Consider the following 24,550-nt stretch of genomic DNA (forward strand, 5'->3'; position numbering starts at 1 on the left):
TTGTCAAGAGCTGTTGGGTAGTACAGCCCTCTGCTCACCATCACGAGATGGGTTCTCTCCGTCAGACCTTGGTCTCTTTAGATTTATTTTCATCAGGGCAGTGCCACAGATTTCTGCACATATATGCTGTTCTGAAATAGACTCGGATGAAAAATAGCTGGTTTGGTTGTGATTTGGAAACTAATGGCTAGTCTATGCTTGCACGTACAGACAAGTCCTAATTACCAGCTGTCCCTCGAGCCACCTTAGCAAAATCGGTGTGATGGTCTCGTTCGGGTCCTTCCCGGTGAGCGTAAGGCCACGGCAGCTCTGCAGCGTCCTGCGGCGTTCTGCGTTCGCCTCCTTACTGGGCAGACTGCGGAGCTGGCGTGTGTCGAGGCTGGCCCCATCTCCGCGAGCGTGGTGCCTGAATTGCCGGGGGAAGTCGCCTGCTCACGTTGATTCCTAGGTGGGGATGAGAAGGAGTGGCATCTCCAGGCCTTTGAATTTCAATACCTGAACCCAGCACCTGGAGCTATTTAAAAATAATAGGTCTCTCCCTGCCCTCCCCACCCGCAATAACCAGCAACAAAGTACTTGCACTATATTTATGATTTAATAGTATGCTCCATTTTCTGCCGCAGCAGTAGGAGTTTGAGTAATGTTTCAACAAACTCCTACAGAGTTACCTTTTAAAGCGACTAATTGAGATAAAAAGTGGAAGAGCAGCAACAGAGGGAGCAGTTCCGGACACTGCAAATAGTTACGCTGTGCCAGTAAGCACCAGAAGCACGTTACACCTTTTTTTAATAACAAATTGGGAAGGACACAAGGCCTTGCGCTCGTCTCTGAGCACGTTTTCTATAGCTGGAGGAGATTTGTATCATCTAATTTTAAATATCTGGGGGAGGTACTGCAGTTAGGAAGCTAGTCTGCTCAGATCCCTTCACTCTGGAGAGACAGGTTCCTCCACGGGTCATGAGATCAGTCCTAAATTGAGGTCTTGAATTGACCTCTGGAGAAGATGACGTCCACGCAGACCGGGTGAAACTTCTACTGGAAACTGGCTTCCCAAACTACACGTGCTATCCTAGCATGTGTGGATTCAGACTAAGCTGCTCCCCGTTAGCCCCTCGCTTCTCTTGCTTCCATCAAAGGCCACTGCTTTTGTTGCTCTGTGGATTGAGCTGTATCCAGTTGCCTCCTACAAAATGTTTTGTTGTTTTCTAGTAGCAGAGTGTTTAAACCTACTACTTTGGGTTTTTTAACCCTCAGAAGTTAGGTATTAAAACCTGCAGAAGGAAGAGGACAATAAACTTCAGGGACCAGAACGACGAGCAGCAGGTGGGAGCACGTTGGTTGTGTAAATGTCTTAATTTGCGTTAGCGTAAATGAGGATAGCCACTTTGGATTGTGTTCCCGGGCTCCTAAACTTTTAGATAACTTCACCTCTACTGCATCCGAAAGATGTCCCAAGGGAGGGTGTTTCTTTTCACCTCGTAATGGTGGCTCAGGCCCTAGAGTATATAGTGCTGCTGTGAGCGTACGAGAGCGTGCAAAGTTCTAACCAGCTTCAACAGGTTTCCTCACTACGGTCCTCTGAGCCACAGACGCTGGAGGGTGTAGGTTAGAAAGGCTAGCAAGAGCGTATTTAAAGCATGGTGAAGGCCGCGGTTAGCAAAGCCGGAGGTGGGAGGTGGGGGCAGCGGCTCGTGGAGGTGGTGTTACTCAGGGCTGTCTCCGGGTGGGCCCACGAAGCTGACATCCACTGCTTTGCACCGCTGCGGTCCTAAATATGGTCAGTATTCCAAGAGCTGCGTGTGTATGTGCAATCTTAGGTCCCGAATCTGTTCTCCGTGCTGCTGTTCAGTAAGTGCTTCGCATTCAGCGTTAACCCCAGGTTTCACTTTGTGCTCCTCCTGGTATACTGGCTGTGTTTACCTGGGCATCTTCTGTACCTTTGGTTTTAGTATTCCCCTCCCAGGCTTGTGCATTCTCTCTGTTTGTGCTTGATTACATTTCAGAACGATGGGTTCTCCCCTCTGAGTACTCTGCTTGGCCAGTAGTAAGCGGGAGGTTGGTTGTTCGTGTGCTGCTTCTGTTCAGACTGGACCGCTGCGTCCTCTCACTCTGTGTAAACCCAGAGGTCCCTGTGCCTGCGCAGACGCAGCGCGGGCACGGACACCCGGCTCCTCCTCGTCTGAATACCTGTGCCTCGCGCCGCTTGATCTGTGTTTGTGGTGCAAGGTTAAGGGTTTGCTTGAACAACAAGGCGGATGTTAGCCCTGTATTTATAAATGATGGAGTTTGCTATGGAGAAATCATCTAATGCCTTATATTGCCAACTCAGAGGTAGTTTCTTTTTATCTTAAATAGTTAATTACATATTTACACATTAATTATTTCTGTTTAGTGACCTAAACCTCTGTTATTCTGACACGTTGGATCATTTAAAATGTCATAATACTGTGTTGTACAGTTTTATTCTGTTACTGCCAGGATAAAGCAATTGAAGTTAATGTCCTCACGGACTTGTCAGTTTCTGCTAATTCAGAGATGACAGAAACATGTTAAAATATATTCAACCTATAATATTTATTTTGCTTTGCACTTAATTTGTTTCCATTTGACTGTGTTGAAAAATACCAAATGTACATAACATAATGAATAAATAAAAGAAAAATAAATGATTTGTCTACATCCATTGACCTTTTGTGCATTCATTTTAAAAAACAGTGAAATAAAACACAAAATACGATGCATTCGGAGGAGCAGTTTGGGCATGTTTTTATCGCTGTTCATTTTGAAATAAGCTACCCTGGTTGTTTTGAGGTACAAATTTGTGAGCTTTTTAAGTATATTGTTGTTTGGTGCTTGGCTTACTGTAGCCCTATGAAAGCACATGGAACTAGATACATCACACAAAGAAAATGTTTTGCTGCCTGAAACAGTTTGTGATGTAGGTAGAGAGCAAGAGGCAACAGATGGATGTAGACAGGCAGGATAAAAAGCAGAATATGGAGATTACAATGTACCAATAAAAAAAAAAAGTTGAATTTCTTTCAAGAATAATTTCCTACTCTAATGCAAATCATGTTACCATAACGTATTAATCCATTTAATTCTGCAGGTAGTGGTATAGTTGTGTTTGAATGTTGTGGAACTGAAGTAAAACTTAAAATTTGGCAAAGATTTGGGGACAGGCGATTGGCTGGGCTCAACTTGTCCAGAACAACCCGAGTACTGAGTTGGACACGAGTAACTGCTTTGCTAGACTTTGCCCCCCCTGTTTTCATGAATTATCTAGGAAGGTTTTTTATTGATTCAGAATTATTTACCAAATCTGATCAGTGCCCGTTTACTTCTAGACGGAGTTTATTAAGCGTTAGATTCACCTGATACTGTTCATTGTTCAAGACAGCGCTCCTAGAAAGCAAATACTGAGCTTTGAGTAGTTTTCTTGCGTCTCAAGTAAACTTTTCCTAAAACTCCTGTTTTAATCCCCAGCACCTACAGAAGCGTTCAGCCGCATTTATTTGCTTTTGTGCCACAGCTTTGCCTGAGGCCAGTAGCGTTTCAAACGTGCTGAAACCACCTTCTAGCACCAACTTCCAGCTGCTGTCGCTTCTGATTACCGGGAAGCTTAAGGACAGGACTGGACCTGGCTTCTGTGCGTCTTCGACAAAGCACAGCTGACTTTGACACATGCTAAGTACAGTTTCAGCCGTCGTTTTTGCTTGCCCCCTTTTTGACAGGTACCTGTTTCTCGGGGCCGCTCTCACAGTGCTGGAAATTCATACATACAACTGAAAATTGTCAGGTATTTCTGTTCCTCTGTGTGGCACTTCAGATCGCACAAATGGTTTAAAAAGCACACAAATGAAGCCAGATTTCAAAATATTTCAGGATTTCCAGACTTTAATGCCTGGCAGCCTATAATACACTTTATTACATGGTAAGTTGGTAGGAGTGCATTAGTATTTGGGGAAGTGAAAGCAGTGATGTGTTCTTCGTACTCATGTAGTGTTGCATGTTGTGTGTCCAGAGGGATGGGGGAAAGTTTCATGTTCTGTGATAACATTCAGAAATGTGAACTTTTCTTTGCTACTTTAAGATGCAATTGGCAATCTTCACTGAATTTCAACAGAATGCTGTAGGTCTGGTACCAAGCATTCTGCAATTGTTTATTCACTGGTAACGGCAAATGTCATCATATACAATGCGGGCCTTTCCTGTTACAAACAGATTTTAACAGATCGCTTTCCCTCACAGTTCCAAAGAGCTAGAAATTAAAAATGCTCCGGTGCAGCGACCAGGCAGTTTTGAATTGCCAAATGTGTTTAGGAGCTAAAGAAGTGCAGCAGCATTTTTGTGGGAAGGTCGTGTCCACCACTCTGGATGCGAACGCACAAACAATTTCAGTTCGAAATTCCAGTAGGTCTCTGAGTGCCGTCGGAGCCCGGTGACGCAGTCCGTGTAGTTCTTTTGTAAAAAGGATAAATCATGCTTAGAATTAGCGCCGTTAACTGGCTGCAAGCTCAGGGCACAAACAAAGTCTACCACAGCCGAAAAAAAGTTAAAAAGAAAATAATAGACCTTAAATAGTATATATTTAAAAACTACATGGAATGTCACAGAGATATGATTGGCAATCCACTTAGATTGTTTTTTCTGGTACTGGTGTCCGACAGTAAACGCAACAACTGGGGCAGCTGTTAGTTGAGCACAGGACGTCTCTTAAGAAAGGATCAAGAGCACCTTGTCTAAATAAATCATTTTAACAGTTGCAAGAAATTATCAAAAGCAGCTCGGAGCTAATGAAAACCGGGATGGGAATTAAAATAAAAAGTTGCATTACATCTAAAAAAAGTACGCTTGATGCAAGCGGTTCTCATTTCTGCTTCGGGATGCTGCTGAAGGTGGTTGGGTCTGGTGTCTGCCATTGCTTTCCAACAGCTGTTCCCGGGCTGCTGCTGCCGGGAGCAGCTGCTCCCTCGGAGTCACTACAGCAAAATGTCAGAGTGCTGAACTGCTTAATTGGGCGTTTTGAAAATACGTAAAAGGAGTGTGCCTTGGGATGAACTTTAGAGACCTTACTATGTGCTAGCTGTCTCTGCTTAGGGAAATCTTTACGGCCTTTTTGCAGTCATTTCTGTTTAGTAATTGCAAAGGGTGTGTGTGCAAAATTGCCTGACCGTCATATGGGGAGTTAGCTGAAGGTGATGACACGCTACTTTCAGCGTTTGTGTGTTTGTTTTCTTCCACACAGTGCGTTGAGCCTTGATAGGACGCTTTGCGGTAGCTTTCATTCCCCCAGCAGATGCCTCTTCTTCAAGGTCTGCAGCCGCTCCCTGGTGTTGAGCAGAAGATGCTCATCTTTTTGAAGGGATTGCCATTCTATGATTCTGTGATTGGAGAAGGGAAAAAGAGCGGTGGGTAGGTACAGAGTCTGCAGGTGGGTGCTGTGGGCTGTGTCGTCGTCAGCGGTTGACCTGGGGACGAGTTGCTAAACTTGTAATTCACTTTCCATCTGTGGGAGATCAGGTCGTGTTTACCGTAGCCAGTACTAATGAGATTCACGGAGAGCTTCAATATTACGCAAGCGTAAAGCGTTATCTTTGAATTGGCTAAGAGAAAGGATTTGTAAGAGCAAAATACAGTGAGGACCAATCAAACCTAGAGATCTACAATGCCGCTCTGATTTTTGTTTTATGTACTTTTAAATAATGCAGTCTTTTCAGAGAAGGACAGCGGCTTTCAAGTTAAAGCATCGATCCATGGGGGTTCTGCTGCTCTCCAAAAGGCGCAGAGGCTTTCGCACCCGTGCCTCCGCTGCTCGAAGTGGCAGATCTTTGGAAAGGAGGCACGGGTGGAGATTAATGGTCTCCCGCTAACGATCGGGTGCTGTCTGTCACCTGACAGCAAGAAGTCAGTTGCGAGGGAGTGGGGTGATGACCCATCTTTTTTGCATTTGCCTACGTGTACATACAGTGCTTAGGCAGTTTTTGTGTCTTTCAGTTGGCGAGAGCTGAAGCTGAACTCTGGCAGCTGGAGCTGCCGTATTCAGCGGTGGCTCTGGGCTGGAGGAGTTCGGTGCCACACATCAGCAGGTGGATCACCTTCATAAATGCAGGAGATCTGTGGCAAGTTGCAATGTTACTGCAATTTATCATCTAAAAACGCTGAATGCAGTTTATTAATAAAACCAGAGGTTTTCCTTAAACACTGTGAGAGACTAAATGAAAATGTACGCTCTCCTCTTTGCAAGCAAGCTAGTGTACTGCCTTGCTCCCTGGCTTTTCTTCTTTCCTTCAGAACAAAAGTGTCTTCTAATAAAATACTGCTTCCCAGAAGTCTCCCACGGATGGTGGGTTTAAATTCATAAGAGTGAGGGAGCTCAGCTCCTCCGTGCATCTTTCCATCTGCCAGATGGTCAGTACCTGGTGCAGCCCGCTCGCACCGAAGAGCGGGATCTGCCTGGTGAAGGCGGAGGGGCTGTTCCCTCTGGTTGAGAAAGAGCAATACTGGATTTTGTCTCGAAACCAACGGGAGTGAGAAAATGGGCCGTATTCACTCGGGGTGCTCTGCTGTGTTAGGGCACAGGTTGGGACTGTGGCGTTTCAGTGAGGCTATTAACGTTTTACGGCGCTCTCGGCTGCTGCAACCACTGCCTCTGAGGAATCCTCCAAACTCCCCAGCGCGTCCTTCCTACCCCAGACTCTCTGGGCACTGCTGAATTTGATCTTACACAGAAATCATTCGGGACATCACAGAATGGTAGGAGTTGGAAGGGACCTCTGTGGGTCATCTAGTCCAACCCCCCTGCCGAAGTAGGGTCACATACAGCAGGCTGCACAGGACCTTGTCCAGGCGGGTCTTGAATACCTCCAGAGAAGGAGACTCCACAAACCCTCTGGGCAGCCTGTTCCAGTGCTCCGTCACCCTCAGAGGGAAGAAGTTCTTCCTCATGTTCAGACGGAACTTCCTATGCCTCAGTTTGTGCCCATTGCCCCTTGTCCTGTCACTGGGCACCACTGAAAAGAGCTTGGCCCCATCCTCCTGACACCCACCCTTCAGATATTTATAAACGTTTATTAGGTCCCCTCTCAGCCTTCTCTTCTTCAGGCTGAACAAGCCCAGCTCCCTCAGCCTTTCCTCATAGGAGAGATGCTCCAGTCCCCTCATCATCCTTGTAGCCCTCCACTGGACTCTTTCCAGTAGCTCCTCGTCTTTCTTGAACTGGGGAGCCCAGAACTGGACACAGTACTCCAGATGGGGCCTCACTAGGGCAGTGTAGAGGGGAAGGAGAACCTCCCTCGACCTGCTGGCCACATTCTTCTTAATGCACCCCAGGATGCCATTGGCCTTCTTGGCAACCGGGGCACACTGCTGGCTCATGGTCAACCTGTCATCCACCAGGACACCCAGGTCCCTCTCCGCAGAGCTTCTCTTCAGCAGGTCCACCCTGAGCCTGTACTGGTGCAATGGGTTGTTCCTCCCCAGGTGCAGAACCCTACACTTGCCCTTGTTGAACCTCATCCCGGGCCTCCCGTTGCCGGTACAGCCCGTGGCTGTGTGTTCAGACTGCGTGTTCAGGACTGGGAGGTGCTGAGCCCCCGTGAACGTGGCCACGCTCAGCGAAGCAACAGCCCTGGGTCAGGGCTCCAGGCGCCCATGTGGTGTCGGCCGGGGAAGCTGCGGGTGTGCGAGTCCCCGTCTGTCCCCCCCGCTGCGTGGCGGTTAGCAGTGCCCCACGCTGAGCGCTCCTGAATCTGCTGGTTACGCTGCTGAAGGTCAAGGTTCTCCGAATGCTCCCACGCTGGCTTCTGACCTGTTGCTCTGCTGCAGCCCCGCTCCAGGTGAGCACGACCTGCACCCTGCAGAGCTTCCCCACCGACGTCCCCTGACGCTAGATTAGATCTGGACTCCAGCTAACCTTACTTGGCTGGGTCAGCGTTAGGTCCCAGCCTGGTGGTGGAGCACCACTGGGGTGTGGGGAGTCGTGGGTTCAGGCTGAGGGGACCTGGAGGTGCAGCCGAGGCTTAGCCGCCGGGCTGCAGGGAGATGCTCGGGGTGAGCCCGCTCTGCCCTTTCCCTGGAGATGTGGAGCAGGAGGGCTGGGGTCACCGCGTGCAGCTGGGCAGGGGAGAGGGAGGGCGGTTTCAGCCCTGCGGGTGGGCAGGAGGGGAGTGAGGTCTAACCCACCCCTATCGATACGTAGCTCTGTGTAGGCGCAGCTCTACATAGATCCGCGCTGGCCTGGCCGGTGTTTCTGAGCGGTGGCAGCACCAACGCCGAGCAGACCCGGCTGCCGCTCCACAAGTCCTCTGAGACACCCCGTCCCTTAGTCAGCTACAGAGGGCGAGAGGGCAGCCTGGGTTCCCCATCCCTTCCCGTGCCCAATTCGAAGGGCCAGGCGTTCTTCACTTTAATAAGGGACTGCTGGAGTTAAGGGGCTAGATTCTACCCAAAACGAAAACTGTCTGGTTTGGGGTGTGATTTATAACGCCGAGGGTGTTCAGCAAAATTAGTATGCAAAAAGTCAATGTTATCCAGCCTCCCAAACCTATTAGCAAATAAATCAACTCTTACTTATCTGCCGGTTGAGGAGGGGTCCCTGAAACGCAGCCAGCTTTTCCCTTTGAAGGCTGAGCCTTCGCTGTGGCTCGCTGCCTGCTGCGAAGAGAGCTGTCTCCGCAGCGGGGACTGCCACAGGCTTGGTCTGCGGTGGAAGGCTCGGGCGCTGCTTACCTTTGCATTTCCAGCCGAACGCACAGCGTCTTCCCGCTGTGGTCTGGACAGGCCCACAACTGACGTTCGGCTGGAAAACGGGTTATTTTCTCCCGTGTCTGCTCAGTGCCGCGGTGTTGGCTGCCTGTAGAGTGATTAGCTCTGTGCAGAACACTCATTTCTTTCTGAAACTTAATCTTTCTTGGGGTTTGTTTTGTTTTGTTTCAGCTCAGTTTGCTTGTCGAGTTAGCGAGAGACTCTGAGATCGTGGTGTGTTTTCAGTGTTTAAAGTCTGCTGTAGCGGAGTGTCTGAATGGCTTGGGTTCTTGATGCTCACAATATTTTAACATTTTCAGCCCCCTGCTTACACGGCGCGGCAAGCGGTGGCTACAAAACCGCTGGCACTGAAATGACGACAAGACTCAAACCTGTACGGCCTCCCCAGCCAGCGCTGCTGCTGCTGCTGCTGCTGGGGTCTGTGCCCCGCACCGAGCCGAACCCCCGACAGCCGTTGAGCGGCTTGGGGAAGGCGTTGTGGCCGTGCCGTGAGGCTGGTGTGACCATGCGGAGGCGGATGGCAAAGGGAGCGAGCAGCGCCCAACGGAGACCGTTTCCACCCAAAGGGGAAAGGGTTTGGGGTTTTATTTTGGGGGGGTGGTGGTTCTTTTAGAGGCTTTCGGTGACACTCTGGAGTTTGGGGTCGAACTGAGCCAAAACCCGAGGGGAGGACAGCGAGGGAAAACTCACCGCTGCCTTACCCCCTCCCCACAAAAAAAACTTGTCCCGCAGCTCGGCCCCCGTTATCCTTGAGTCCGAGGGGAGAGTGAGGGCTGGGAGAAGAGGAAGAGGATGCTCCCCTGCCACGGGGTGGGGGGTCCACGCTGCGGAGGCGGCCGCTGGGGGGCGCCCAAGCTCCACGCGTGGGCCTGGCTCCGGCTCCGGCTCCGGGCCGGGGCCGGAGCCGGGACCGGTATCGTCTTCCCTGCCCCGAATCGCTTCCCACGCCGAGGCCGATCCACGGAGCGGGGCGAGATGTTGCTCTGCGGGACGGAGAAACATCCACCCCCCCCGCCATCACCCCCCTCCCTCCAGACTCCGCCGCCGTCCCCGCGTCCCCCTCCCCGCAGCCCGACCCCGGGGGACGCTCGGTTCCCCGGCCGAGCCCGGTGCTGCCGGGGGGCCGTGGGAAGCCGGCTCGGCCCCTTTGTGCCTCCGGCGGGATTCCTCCTCGCCCAGGCGACCGGCAAAGGTTAGGGAGGCGGCTTTAGATCCCCTGTAATCCCAGTTTAAATATTAAAAGTATAAGCGGCCTAGACCCAGTATTTACCTATGTAACTCCATAGATTTCCCCCCAGACCTGGGCTTCTAAGAATTCATGGGACGGTTTGCATTTCTTTTTTTCCTTTTTTGTTTTTTTTTGTTTTTTTGGTTTTTTTTTTTATATTTTTCCCCCCACCCCTTCGTATTTATTTAACAAACCAGCGGGAAGGGGAGAAGGGGGGAGACACCAGCAATAAAAGCAGTGGGTTTTGTTTTTTTTTATGACCGAGAAATAGCCACTCTCTCCGCCTGTAACGGGAGGGGAAGGCGAGATTCCGTCCCCGCCGCCCGCTTTGTCACCGCCTCGGGTTTCGGTGGCCGGCACAGCAACACAAAAGGCACAAACGCACCCGCACCCTCATCCCAAAGCTCGGCGCAAAACCGCTGTTGGCTCCGTAGCGGAGATGGGGATTTAGAGAACGGAACAACCTCCCTGCCCCGGTGGGGTCCGGGCTCCGCTTCCCACCTCCGCCGTCCTGAGAACGGCAACCGCCACCGAAAGGGGGGGGGGGGGGGGGGGGGGGGAACAAAAAAAATCCCTCCAGAAAGTGTTTAAGGAAAAAAAAAAAAAGTCTCAAACGGGATTAAGGTTTTAATTACAATTCCCTATCGAAATAACACGTTTGAAGAACTGATCTTATCGATTAATAGTAATCTTCATTTAAATCTTACGAAATAGATTCGCGTAAAATATACCTCAGCCTCCCCTTTTTTTTTAAAGAAAAAAAATAAAGGCAAATGCTACAACCATAAAATATCAAAGCACTAGCAGAAGAAACTGTACAGAAAAAGCGTGCTGCTTTGGCTAGAAATAATTATTTGGGATCGCTGGGGGGAGGGGGGGTTGAAGTGTCTGTCTGGCGGGGGGATCTGTAAAAAAAGAAAGCTCTTTTAAAAAGGGAAAATAGATGAAAGTTTCCGCCCGCCGACGGTATCGTTTCATCATATTTCTGCCCCGCGCTATGTTAAAGAGAAAAACAAGGTAATTGGAACGTGCATCAACAGTTTTCCATGAAATAAGAGTTAAAAGAAGTAATAGAACTAATCACTGTCTCCTCAAATCAAGTAGAAAACATTTCAATGCACTAATTAGAGTAATTAGAATAATAAGACTGCCTATATGTGGTAAGACAATGTGTACAAACAACTTTATTTAATGTATACTGGTAATCAGCGATGCGTGCGTGCTTGAATGCTTAGTGCAATAAAATTCACCCCCGTCCGCCCAAACAATCAAATACAAATTAGTTTAATGATTGTGCCTGCTTGAACGTCTGAGAAATCCACAGGCAGAGGGAAATAAATAGCACCGTCCTCGGTGCGCGCCTCTCCCCTACTGACCAAGGGGCCGGTGCCTCCGCGGACTTGGCAATGAATGGCTGCAGGCATGAATGAGCCGGGGAGGGAGAGGAGCTAATGAATGAGTCAGGCCGGGGAAAAAAGAAGCCCGAACTTTGTTAGACGGGCGGCTCTGGCGGCTCCCGGGCCGGGGGAGAGGAGAGGAGAGGAGAGGAGAGGAGAGGAGAGGAGAGGAGAGGAGAGGAGAGGAGAGGAGAGGAGAGGAGAGGAGAGGAGAGGAGAGGAGAGGAGAGGAGAGGAGAGGAGAGGAGAGGAGAGGAGAGGAGAGGAGAGGAGAGGAGAGGAGAGGAGAGGAGAGGAGAGGAGAGGAGAGGAGAGGAGAGGAGAGGTCCCGCCGTCGCTCTCCCCCCGGGGTTTTCCCGCCGGGATTCACCGCCCAGCCGGGAGCAGGGCAGGGAACACCGGCCGCCCACCTCCCGCCGGCCTGCTCGCTTTGACCGCCCCTAAACCCGAGAGAATTTGCAGGGTGCGGAGGTCGGAGGAAAGGGACCGGCGGCGTGGGTCAGGCCGCGGGCTGCGGCCCGGTGCGGGGTGGGAATCCAGGCACTGCGGCGGGGACCCGTCCGGTTTGCGGTTTGACGGGAAAGCCGGGTCCGAGCGGGAGCCGTCGCTTTTTGTTGTTTTCGCCGTTTCTGGTAAAGCGCGCTCGGGTTCTGCTCCGGCTCCTTCCCCGCCCGAAAAGCACCTCCCGGCCGAGCCGCGGGGAGCCTCGCCTACCCCGCAGCGCCTTTCCGCACCGCCCCGACGACCGCCCGGCCGTGGCCCGGCACCAAGCACCGACTTAGCCCCCGCAACTCCGCAAAGCTGTTTTTTTCCCTCTTTTCCATCTCGAGATTAAAGGGCCGGGGGCCCCCCGCCTCTTCCGAAACACAAAATAAATGGTGAATCCTTCCCCCACCCCGCGGGAGAGCCCCGCTTTCCAAGACAGACCGCAGCGCCCGCCCTCGGGGCAGCAGCGGGCCGAGGAGCCGCGGGCATCCCCCCGCTCCCAGCCCCCTTCCCCGCAAGACGCTGCCCGGCCCCGGGCCGGGGGGACCCCCCGGTGCACGCCGCCCTCCCCGGGCCTCTCTCCGAGCCCGGAGGTTTAAGCCAGGCTCAGGTCAGCGCCGCACCCCCCCTCCCCGGCCTCCGGAGAGACCCCGCACCGACGGCACCGGCACAAAGAGACAACGAACACCCAGCTTCGGGGCCCCCCCCCGTCGGAAGCGCCCCCGGGGAACCAAGCACCGGAGGGGGGGGGTCTCGGGGCGGGGACGGGGGAACCCCGAGCTCCCGCCAGCAAACCCGGAGGGAGAGAAAGGGACGGCGGGGAGAAGCCGGGGGCGACCGGGGCCTCTGCCCCGCATCGCCCCGCCGTCGGGGGTCTCGCAAGTCGCCCGTCCCGGGAGCGCGGTCACCCGTCGAGGCGCGGCCCCGGTTCTCTCCTCCCGAGCCCCGTCTCGGAGAGCTGGCGGGGCTGGGGTGCGGCGGGAGGCCGCTCACCCGCGGGCCGCGGAGACGCGGGGAGACACCCGCGGGCTGCGGGATGCGCGGTGGAAGGAGACGGGGAGAAGGGGAGCGAACAGCCCCGGAGGAGCGGCCCGGGGACCCCCAGAGCAGCGGCTCCGGGCCTGCCCCGCCGGGCCTGGCACCGCCCGCCCCGGGAGCTGTCGCCGACAGCGGGGCCCTGTCGTGCCAGGCGGAATGTCGCGGCGGAAGGCCGGCCGCGCGTCCTGCAGAGGGCAGCGGCTGCCCGCGCTCCGCAGCCGGCTCAGCGGGGACCGGCCGGGGCTGCCCAGCCCGGGGCCGGCCGCAACCCCTCGCCCGCGGCTCGGAGCGCTGCTGCTGCCCCGCGCTTCCCTCCCGCACCGGCGGGAAGGGCGTTCAGCCCTTCGGGGCGAGCGCGACAGCGGCGGGGAGTTAGAGAAGGTGGTTAAACCCAGTAAGCCTGGAAACTGCGGTGAAGGGGGGGGGGGGGGGGGGGGGGGGGGGGGATATGTTATTGCACTGGGGAAACCGAGCCGGCCAAAAAGGACCCGAACACACCCGCCGCTCGCCAGTCCCGCGGGTTCTCAGCCGGGACCCCTCCGCCTAACACCGACCGGGTGGTCACGCAGGGCGAGCTGCAGACCCCGCAGACCCCTGCAGACCCCGCAAGGCCCGGCCCGGGGGCGCGCAGCCCCGCTGGGCAGCCCCCGCTTCCCCCCCCCCCCCACTTTAAACAGCACTCCTGATAACCAAGCCCCGCCTTTCTGTTTTCCTTTTCTTTCCTTTTTTTTTCCTTTTTCTCTTTTTTTTTCAAGGAGTCAGACCTGGAATTACAGAAAGGGAAGGAGGAGAGCCGCGGCCCTGCCCCGCCGTGCCCGCCGCCAGCACACGCACCGGGCCCGGGGTGCGGGTCTCCACATCCCCCCCCGCCCCAGCCCCGCGGGCAGGGCCCCCCCGGCCCACGCAGAAACCCCCGTTCAGCACGCGCGGCCGCGGCCCCTCTCCCTGCGGAGGGGCACCACGAAAGCGGCTCCGGAGCCTCTCTCCTTCCAGGCCCTGGGAAGGGATCAAAGTGGAACCGCTCGGTATAGGCATCAAATTTATTCCAAAAAATTCCAGGAAATATAAAGGAACGGCGGTGCTTTTACACAGAGCTCGACCCGGTATAAGTACTGGGGTGTTCTCCCTCCAAATCTTAAGAGCTATGCAAATCTGTGCTATCTTTAAAAATAAAATAAAGATATTTCAATAATTAGAACAAACTATAAAGGTATTGTGCATTTCTGTTTTATGTAGATAATAAAATATTACTTTAACATAAATATATAAGGATCTCTGCGTTTTTATTTTTCCCCACAAGCACATCCAAATGTACCAAAACAAAGTGTTTTTAAAGAGACTGAACCAAAAAAAAAAAAAAAAAAAAAAAATTACATCCCATATAGATTTTGTTCACCTACTCATTTAAAGCTACAGAAAAACAGTTTCCAGAACCTGTTTGCTTTAAAAGAAATAAATATACATTGAGGCAGGCCACTTAAAAATGATATGAAAATATTTCCCTGGGTAGCATTTAAAAAAAAAAAAAAAAAGAAAAATAGACAAAGAAAACATTGAAACTATTTCTGCATTGCAAAGGACAAATATTAAACATATATACATAGTGGTAAGGTTTGCGTGGTAACTTTTTTTTTTTTTTTTAAGTAAACCTGTTTGGAGTTTGAGGCTTTTCTCAAACATCCTCTCGACTCCGTTTTCTGACCTTACGCACGTATTAAGAAGTGTCTGAAAGTTCATTTCCTCCCTTTACCACTGGATCTGCCCTGATCTGATTCACTTCACTAGGCGCTAGTCCTCAACACTTTAAATAACAAGCAGCTCAATACATCCAAAAAAAAAAAAAAAAAAAAAAAAAGGAGAAAAAAAAAAGAAAAGAAAAGAGAAAAGCTTGGTGCCCGTATCTTTGTAACAATTGAACAATTGTTGGAAAACTAGGAAAAAGGCTAATGCATGTGCCTCTTAGAAATCATCATCTGTCTTACCAAGAAGACAGAAAGACAGAAAGAAAGACAGAATGAAAGAAAGGGAGAGAAAATGAAAGAAAGGAAGAAGGAAAGAAAACCCAATGTCACAGGCGCTTTAAAAGACAATGAGAAACATACTCTAAAGCCTTGGCTACTGAATGCAATATTTATAGGAGAGTTCTGCGAGAGAATGCTTCACTGTTTTTTCTCCATAATTGTCCAACTCTCAACTAAGTAAACTTTTAGGTTATAAAAATGCTTTGCCTCTATAGCACCCGTTTGTGCTGACTAAATGATCCCTTTATGAATTTATAACTATCGTAGTTTAAAGTTCCTCTAATGCATATGCATAGCTGTGTGTGTGCATCAGTACACAAACACACGCACGCAGACACACGCACATACATGCGCTGCTCCGAGGTCCCGCTCCTCTGCTTCCCTTTACAGCTTTTTGTTTTGCTTTTTTTTTCCTTTTTTTTTTTTTTGTCCCCGTGGGTTTTTCTCTTTTTTTTTTTTTTTTTTTTTTGAAAGCTAACCGTTTCCCGTCAAGATAATGTCACGAAATGCACTTTAAACCTATTAACGAAGGGGGGAAAAAAAGACGGATTGAAAAATGGCATATTTTTTTTGCCCACTTCATTTCGTTCCCCAGCGAAAGACACAAGGCTGCCCAAGTTAAAACCGGTGCTTTCCTTCAACAAATTGTACCGCAATCTGACCCAAAGGACGGGGAAGGGGAAGGGGGGCTAGATAAGAATAGAAAAAAAAAAATACGAAAAATAAAAGCGAAAAAGAAACGCCCAGGGTCTCTGCAGGGGGTTGGGGGGGCAGCGTGTGTTTACACGCAGGTGTAAGCACACACACACGACCCCCCCTCCGCGGGCCCAGCAGCTCCTCGGGCTCTCCCCGGCTCTGCCTGGCTGCGAAACTCCTCAAAGAGAAAAAGTTTGGGGGCTGCCCAGGGCAGCGGGAGCGGGGGCTGCCAAAGGCACGGGCGGGGAGCCTGAGGGGAGGAGGGGAAGGGCAGGGGGCTGAGTGTGAAGCTGAATAATCCCCTTTCCCTCTCCAGGAACTGCCACTTTCTCCGGGAAAACTCTGGAAAGGTGGTGTTTCGCCTCCGCCCCTCCCGAGCCGGGCCTTGCTCGCCCGCCCTGCCACGAACTGGAAGGGCTGCACCTCTTTTTTGCTTCCCACCCCCCCCTTCCCCCTCTGGCTGCGCCTCGGCCCCCGGACACACTGCCTGAAAATGAAGTTTACTTTGTCCGTTTGCGTTCTTCTCCCTTCTCCGAGCCCGACTCTCGCCGTTGAAGGCGTATTTTAAGCAGTTGCGAGAGTCACGTCTCTGGAGAACGGGAGCTGGCGGTGCATATAGATATGTATACAGAGAGAATATATATATATGTGTACGTATGTACGACTATGCACGTGTGCATATGTGTACACACGTACAGATATACGCATTCTTTTTGCTGCGGTAAAAGGAGAAAATAAGCGTTACACATATTTAAGAAGACTTGTTTATAACAAAAGTTCACATATACACATGAAGCAAAGGCTAAAACACAGTAACATGTTGTAGACCGGTCACTGGTCGACTAACGCTCACCGTGGAAAATGCAAGTCATTTGCAAAAATTAAGGTCGGAAAGGAAGGAGAAAAAAAAAGAAAGAAGAAATAAAAGAAGAAAAAAAATTTGTTTATGTAAACTTCGATTTTCTTGCAGTGCAAATCGGTACGGTTAAATACTGTCTACATCAAAAAGGGATAGCTTTTCCTTTCTCTCCTTTTTTTTTTTTTTTCCCCTCTCATATATTCCTACAGGGGATCCACAGAAAATAAACACAGCAGCATGTGCCAACACCGAGCGACATTCCACAATGCAATCTGCCTTTGTGTGGCGGGAGGGGGCTGCCGAGGGGACCCCGGGGGCTGCCGAGGGGACCCAGGCTGGCTGCCCCCCCCCCCCAAAGCCCCAGCCCCCCCCCCCCCGTCCCCGGGCTCCCCTCCCCGCCTGGGCAGCGCCGCGTTTTTCTGGCCACCGAGCGAGGGCGGGGAGCCGGGAGCGAAAGGCTCGGCCCTCCGCCCGCCCCGCCGGTACCCGCCGCGGCCGGGCCGGTGCCCGCCTCCGCGCCGGTGCCCCCGCCGGGAGCGGCCAGGGCGCAGCGCCGCGCCCGCGCCCGTCTAAGGGACGGTGCAGGTGCTTTGTCTGCCCGTCTGTCTGCCTGCCTGCCTGCCTGTCTGTCCGCTGTGATTCGCGCTCGCCCTCTCGCTTTTTGTTTTTCCTTTCCCTCTTTTTTTTCTTTTTTTTTTGCGCGGTTTCTTTTCGTTCGTTTTTTTGTCTTTTTTTTTTTTTTTAAAGATAGGAGGAAATGAAATAATTAAAAAAAACCAACAAAAAACAAACCGAAAAAAAGGACAATCAAAAGTCGGGGGAAGGAGGAGAGGAGGAGGAGGGGGGGGAGGGGGGGAAGGAGGAGGAGGGGGGGGCGGCCGGGCGCCCCCGCCGCGAGTTCACTGCACGGGGGTCTGCACCCCGTGGTGCGGCGGCGTGTCCCTGCTGGCCCCGTACACGTCCTCGGCGCCCGGCAGCGTCCCTCCCGGGGGAGTCATGCGCTTCTCTTTCTGTCTCCTGTTACAAAACCACACTCTCACCACCTCCTTCTCCAGCTGTAGGCTGTCCGCCAGCGAGGTGATCTCCTGGGCCGAGGGCTTGGGGCACTTCAGAAAGTGGCTCTCCAGCGCGCCCTTGACGCTCACCTCGATGGAGGTGCGCTTTTTCCGCTTGCGGCCCTGCGCCGCGATCTTGTCTATGCTGGTGGGGCTGCCCGAGGAGGAGTCCGCCTCCTCCAACCACTTGTTCAACAAAGGCTTCAGCTTGCACATGTTCTTGAAGCTGAGCTGCAGGGCCTCGAAGCGGCAGATGGTGGTCTGCGAGAAGACGTTGCCGTAGAGGGTGCCCAGCGCCAGCCCCACGTCCGCTTGGGTAAATCCCAGTTTGATGCGCCGCTGCTTGAACTGCTTGGCGAACTGCTCCAGGTCGTCCGAGGTCGGCGTGTCCTCGTCCGAGTGCGGGTCGTGGTGCGGCGGCCCGGGGGGAGCGGCGGCGGCGGCGCTGGGCGGCGGGGGCGGCGGGGGCCCGGCCGCCCCGGGGTGGGGGCCGTGGGGCGGCGGCGGGTGCTCGGCCCCGTGGTGCGGCGGGCCCGGCGGCGGCTCGTCGTGGGCGTCGCGCAGGCCGTGGTGGTGCAGCCCCGGCTGCCCGGCGCCCAGCATGCCGTTGACGGTGAAGCCCGGCGGCTGCGAGTAGAGCAGCCCCGCCTGCGCGCCGTTGGCCGCGGCCATGCCGGGCGGCAGGTGCGCCGCGCCGCCCGCCCGCCACGCCGCCGCCGCCGCCGCCGCCGCCGCCGCCGCCGCCGCCGCCGCGTGGTGCCCGCCGCCGCCGCCGCCGTGGTGCACCAGGTGCGGCGCCCGCCCCGGCGGAGGGTGCTGCGGCGGCGGCGGCGGGGGCAGCTCGTCGCCGCGCCCGCCCGCCTGCACCACCGCCGGCTTGATGTCGGGCTGGCCCAGCGCGCCCGCCGACCAGGGCGCCTCTCCGCCGCCGCCGCCGCCGCCGCCGCCGCCCCCGCCGCCGCCGCCTCCGCCGCCGCCGCCGCCGCCGGGGCCGCCGTGGGACAGCGCCGCGATCCACTGGTGAGCGTGGCTCAGCGGGTGCCCGTTGCTCTGCAGCGCGTAGTCCGCCTGCACCAGGGCGCCGGCGTCGCGGTAGCCGCCGCCGGGCTGCATGCCGCCGGGCGGCTCGGCGTGCACCATGGGGGAGCCGGAGGCGAGCAGGCTGTAGTGGTTGGAGGCTGCGGTCGCCATGACTCGCCGAGCCGCACTGATCGCGCCGGTTAAAGGCGCCGCGCATTTGACAGCTACTTTTTCGCCTCGGGCGCCGCGCGGCGCCCGCGCCCCCCCCCCCCCCCCCCCCCCGCGGCCCGCGCGGCGGGGCCCACTGCGAAGGCACGCGCGGCCGCCCCGCCCCGCCGCCGCACGCCATTGGCTCCCCGCGCCCTGACGGACGCGGGCGCCCCTGGCAACCGCCGCCGCCGCCGCCCACCATTGGCGCGCCCCGGCGGCGGAGACACGCCCCGCGACACGCCCCCCCCCCGCGACCGCCCCCGGAACACAACTCCGAGGGGGAACGGGGCGCGGGGGGCGGTGGCGGGAGAGGGGAGGGGGCGGGGGGCGGGGTCTCCGCCGGCCCCGCCCCGCCGCCCCGCCCGCCGGGTCCTGTTGCTCTGCCGGAGCCCGGCCGTGCGGCCCCGCGGCGGGGGACGCCCCCCCCCCCCCCCCGCCCCCAACTTTCTCGGCCACGCAGCGCCGCCCCGCAGCCAGCCCCGACGGCGGGGCTGCGCAGCCGGCAGCCCCCTCCCCGCCCGCCGCTCCCCCGCCGCAGCCGGCGCCCCCCGCAGCGCGCCGCTCCTCCGGCGGGGCGGGCGGGGGGGGGGGGGGGTGACCCCCTTATCCCGACCCGGAGCCGCAGGGACGTGGTGCCCGGGGCGCAGCAGGGGTTACCCGGGAGCTGAGCGGCGCGTCGGGAGCGCCTGCTGCCGCCGGGCGGGGGGGAGGAGGGGAGGAGGAAGAGGAGGAGGAGGAGGAGGAGGAGGAGCGGGGGGAAACAAACTTTGCCCGTGAAAAAGTGGAGATTCTTCCTAAGGGTTTTAATTTTTTTTTTTTGTCCCCCCTTTCTTCGACGTGCAGGCGGAGCGCGGAGGAATACTGCCTGCCCTGGCAGCGTCGAGGGAAGGGGGGGTGTCAGCACCCCCGAAGCGAAGCTCTGCCTTTTGTTTCCCGCGTGGAAACAACGGGGCACCCGGGGTTTTTATCATCTGATGCTCATTTTCTCCTGCCGCTCCTCCCGATTAGGTGTAGACCGGTGGGTTGAAACAAAAAAGCACCACGGGGCAGGCTTCCGCCAGAGCATCGCGGGGACCGGCCCCGGAGAGCCGCCCGGCATCCCCCCGCCCCGCTCCCGGGGGCTCTGCCGGGAGCGGCTTTCCAGCCAGCCCTCCCCCGGGTCCGCCGCCAAAAGTTCGTGCGTGGGCGCGAACGGGAGGGGCCGCGCCACGCCTCGTGATCGGGGGAGGGGGTTTCCACACGCGGGTTCTTCCGGCGTGCGGGGCTCCGGACCTGCCCCGGCGGCCGTCCGAGGGAAGCCCCTTGCGCCCCGGCCCCGCGGCGTCTGCGCGACCCACGAGTGGCCGGTCCCCGCGCCCCGTCTCCTCGTCGCCAGCCATCACTTCGGTTTTTTTTGGGGGGTGGGGAACCCCTCCACGCCCGTCCCGGCCGTGCGTCCTCCCTCCTGCCCGGCCCCCCGGCAGGTGACCCTTGCCGGTCGCCGCCCTGCCTGCCCCGGCGGCAGATCCCCGGGGCTAACGGCAACCGCGCCGTTACCGGAGCAGGAAGCACGGCGTGGGGAGCCGGGCAAAACCCGAGCCCCCGCGGCAGCAGCAAAGCCCCCCGCCGTCCCTCCGGCCCCCTCCCCGGCCCGCGGAGCCGCGGCCGGTGCGCCAGCGGCCGCCGCAGGCTCCACCTCCCCGTCCCCCCCGTCGCTGTCGGCCCTGTCATTAATACCGCGCCTGAAGGGTCCTCCGCTCGCTTCTCCCCCCGCGGAGGGGAGCGCCGGGCAGCGGGGAGGCGGCGTCTGGCCGCGCTCTGCCCGCCGCGGGCTCCGGTCCCGGTCCCGGTCCCTCTCCCGGTCCCCCTCCCGGTCCCCGCCGCCCCTCGGGTCCGGGTCCCTGGGGATGTGAAAGGGACGGCCCCGTGCCCCCCCCTCCGCGGCGGAGCTGACCCCGCGGGGCCGGAGGTCTCGCCAGCCTTTCTCTCCTTTTCTCCGCTCGCACAGGGAGCAGGCTGGAGGTGATGCGGCGTCTCGGGCAGGCGCTGCCGTGTTTTGACTCGGCTCGGCCCCCTTTTCGCCGTTCAAAGCCGCTGTTCAAACACTCGGGCTGCTTACTTTGACGCGGAGAAGGTTTTCAAACGGCCCCCGAAAGCTTTGAACTGACAGGCCTCCTTGATATCTCCTTCATCGCGGTGCAGCTACTCGAGAATATTCGCTGTGAAACGCACGGCGGGCGCCGCTTCGCCGCAGCTCCCTCCCGGCCGGGAGCCGAGGGGCTGCACACGCATCGGGAGCACGCATCGGGACCCCCCGCCCCCCCCTCCGCCGCGGGGGGCTGCGGCTTGCGGGGTGCCGGGCTCCCCTCACCGCCGCGTTTCGGCTCCCCGCACGCCGGAGGGAAGAACCCGCGCTTGCAGCGGCGGAAAGGGAGCGGGGCTCGTTGCCGGCTCCCCGCGGCTGCTCCCCGGGCCCCGGGGGGCTTGGGGGGGGGGGCTGGGGGAGCGCTCGGCAGACACACGGGCTTGGGTTTGGGCTTTGCCTACGTGGCGGTGCGGGACGCGCGTTGCGTGTGGCTGCTCTGTGTGGAGGTGAAAAGCTGGTTTTGAACTCAGGTCTGGAAGCCGTGAGGTGGATAGCTAAAAGGAAAGGGGGGGGGAGGGGGCATCCCCGCGCCCCCGCTCTGCGTCTCTGTCATCCTCCCATTAGGCGCTGCTCTGGGAGGAAATTCGGCAGGGGTGCAGGGGCGCGGCGAGCCCCTCGGAGAATGGCCGGGGGCAATAAACGTGAGGCTCCCGGTGCTCCCTTTAAAGGCCAGCTTGGGAGATTGGTGCTTATTGCTGGGGCGCGTTTAATGCACCTTTTGTGAGCTGGGGTTGTTTTGATCTCCGCTTCCTTTTTAACCTTTCTCTTGCGAGGTATTCAAGCCCTGCGCTTTCGTGTGGCTCTTTCCAGCCTTGCTCCGAGGAGTCTGATTCGGTGGAGAGACCCGAGACGTGAATGAAACTTCAACTTTAAGGGCCTGCGGAGAGACAAAACTGAGGCCGGGGCTTCACAAGTGATTGCTTTAAAAAAAACAACACGCACACACAAATCCAATCTACACAAAGAGGCAGCTGGCTGCTTTAATGAAAACTGCTTAAAGCTGCAAGAACCGCAGCCTCAGGGATGTGTTTGGAAGACGACTCAAAAGCTACACTTTCAAGTTGCTTCTCCTCGGGGTAGATATAACAAACACGTTTAACCAAGAAATCTAAACAAAAAGGACAGAAATTGATAACTTTGATTGCACAAGCTCACATGACACGTTGAAATTAAAATCCCCCGTCTAAATAGATTTCTCCACCTATCTCCAGCTAAAAGAAAAACCTCTCTCTCTGCATGTGTAGGTATACACACACATGCGTGTAATATGACATACATTTTTGCCCTGCTAGAATACTGATTGTCGCAGAAGATAGAAAGGTGTAGAATAATAATAATAATTTAAAAGTTCCCGTAAAGTTTGTATTAAGGTTCATTTCCAGCGTTCCCCGCAACTGCATTCTTCCGGCCACTTCATTCATCCGAGGCTCTGCTGCTTTATCAGCACCACTGTTTAAACTAGTCGGATATAACGTTCTAAGTTCAGTGTTTGAAATTAAATTATTTGAATTCACGGATATTAATCTTTTCCCTTCATCCCCCAGTTCTGAATCTTGTCATTAAAAATGATCCACCCTTTGTAGTCCGCAAGTGAATATTTTATAGATAGATACCGCTACGAAGACTTCTAACACGACGTCAACCAGTCAGACTTAGCAGTTGCAGGGATTACTTTGAGTAATTTATCAAAGGCAGACTGCTAAATTTTGAGTGGTGAATATGAGGCCTTGGGGGGAAAAGAAGCAGAAGCAGCAGCAGAAAAAAAAAAAAAAGACAAATTCCATCAGTCTGCGCGATAAATTCCGGTTGGAGTTAATACAGCTTGTTTATTGAATTCTCGGAGGCAGACCCAGACGCGATTGGTGCTGCGGGGTTTGCGGTTTCGCGTCCAAAGGCGGGCTGCGGGATGCCGGCCCCGCGGCGGGGCTGGGGGGGGGGGGGGGGTCCTTCGGGCCCCGGGGGCAGGTGAACTGGTCGGAGCGGGGAGGCGAGCCAGCCCCTCCGGTACCGGGAAGCGGCTGCAGCCGGGACTGCCCAAAGCCCCCGCTGCCCGCAGCGTCGTGCGGGACGACACACAGCAGCAGGGTTATTTTTTGGTTGTTTGCTTAAAAAAATAAAGGGGGAGGGGGGAGGGAGTAAAGACAGGAAGAGAGAGAAGTGCCCATCCTGCTCCCAGAGATCTAACGGTTGCTTTTCCGTCGTGTGTTTCGTTCAGTGCTCACGTCCGACGGAGACAAGCAGGCTCCTCGCGAAGGGCTCAGCCAAACCCCGGCCCTGCCCCGCCGGGGGCCCTCCCGGCTGCGGGCCGAGCCGAAGCCGCTCCAGGCCGGGGATGCCGGAGCCGGGACCGGGCCGGGGATGGGCACGGCGGGGGGGCTGCGGGCGGCACCGCTGCGGCCCCGGCCGCGCACACCGAGACGGGGCTGGGGGCGTCCTGCCACCCCCCCTCGCCCGCATCACCCCCTCCCCAAACCCTGGCGGCCCAACGCAACGGGGGGCAGCCCCCTCCCTGCCCGGCGGGGTAGGGATCGCCCGTCCCGCTGGCAGGGCGGCTGGGGGGAGCGGGGACCCCGGCTGGGGGGCGACTTCTCTGTGTGTGTGTGTGTGTGTGTGTGTGTGTGTTTACCCCCCCGGGCTTCCACCCGGGGGTCGGCCCGGGCCCGTTGCGGAGGTGCCTGCCCCGGGGCGGGGAGGGAGAGGGGGGGAAGCGGGTGGGGGGGGGGGTTTGGAAACTTTCTTTCGCTCGGCGAGGAAGAAGAGGACGGAGGCGAGCGGGAAGGCTGGGCCATTGTCCACAGAGGGTGCATTTTTGTCAGACTGGCGTTGGTTGCTATAGTGAGGAGGAAAGGGGAGAGAGAGAGGAGGGAAAGGGGAAAGAAAAAACCGCGCAGCCCGAAACCAAACAGAGGAGCCCAGTCCGCCTCCCTCTGCTCCGCGCCCCCGGCCCCGGCCCCGGCCCTGGCCCCGGCCGGCGGGGAGGCCCGGGCTCCCGGGGGGGCTCCGGGCTCCCAGGGGGGCTCCGAGCCGCGGCCCCGCACCGCGCACCCGGGGCCGGCCCCGCACCCGGCCCACACCCGGCCCGCCGCCCGCTCACCGGCCCCGCAGGGCGGCCGAGCCTGGCGCGGGCTGCGGGGGGCTTTGCGGGGAGGTTGAGGGGTTGGTTTGGGGTTTTTTATTTTTGGTGCCTAAACGACTTAAAGGAGGAGGGAAGGGGGGAAATAACTTGTCCCCACGCAGATGAGCGGCTCTTTAATTTTAAGAGAGACTCTTATTTTGCAGCGGTGTTTTTTTGTGTTGCTTCGCTATTGAACTTTGCAAATAGTGCGGCGGGGGAAGGAGATGATGAAGGTCTCGAAGGCTTAAGATCTGGTTAAGAGAGTGACTCAAGACGGCAAGAAGAAAGTTGGGGACTTAGTTAATTGAGAATTATTCACCTGCTGAGATCGGCGCAGCAGTTCGTTCGGATGACAGGGCGAACTCGGGGTGGGGGGAGGCAGGCGAGGGGGAGGCACATTTCACCTGGGGGGTTGTGTGGTGTTTTTTTTGTTTGTTTGTTTGTTGTTTTTTTTTGTTTGTTTTTTGTTTTATTTTTTTTTCCCCCAGGACAAGTTAAATTGCAGCTGAAGGAGAGAGGTCAGTATCTTTTCAA

General features: G+C 56.2%; 2 protein-coding genes across 2 annotated transcripts; one reads left to right on the forward strand and one right to left on the reverse strand.

Annotated features, from left to right (window-relative positions):
• Positions 1 to 16,891: 16,891 nt before the first annotated feature.
• POU3F2 (POU class 3 homeobox 2) lies at positions 16,892 to 18,787 on the reverse strand. The gene has a single exon (XM_075447254.1). The coding sequence runs from the start codon at positions 18,735 to 18,737 to the stop codon at positions 17,391 to 17,393; it is 1,347 nt and encodes a 448-aa protein (XP_075303369.1). The 5' UTR covers positions 18,738 to 18,787; the 3' UTR covers positions 16,892 to 17,390.
• On the forward strand, positions 18,505 to 22,544 carry LOC142360588 (uncharacterized). The gene is made up of 2 exons (XM_075414333.1): positions 18,505 to 18,566; positions 19,620 to 22,544. The coding sequence occupies exon 2, from the start codon at positions 19,751 to 19,753 to the stop codon at positions 20,666 to 20,668; it is 918 nt and encodes a 305-aa protein (XP_075270448.1). The 5' UTR covers positions 18,505 to 18,566; positions 19,620 to 19,750; the 3' UTR covers positions 20,669 to 22,544.
• The last annotated feature ends 2,006 nt before the right edge of the window (positions 22,545 to 24,550 follow it).

This window comes from Opisthocomus hoazin, chromosome 2 (genome assembly GCF_030867145.1).
Source record: "Opisthocomus hoazin isolate bOpiHoa1 chromosome 2, bOpiHoa1.hap1, whole genome shotgun sequence".
Classification (NCBI taxonomy): Eukaryota; Metazoa; Chordata; class Aves; order Opisthocomiformes; family Opisthocomidae; genus Opisthocomus; species Opisthocomus hoazin.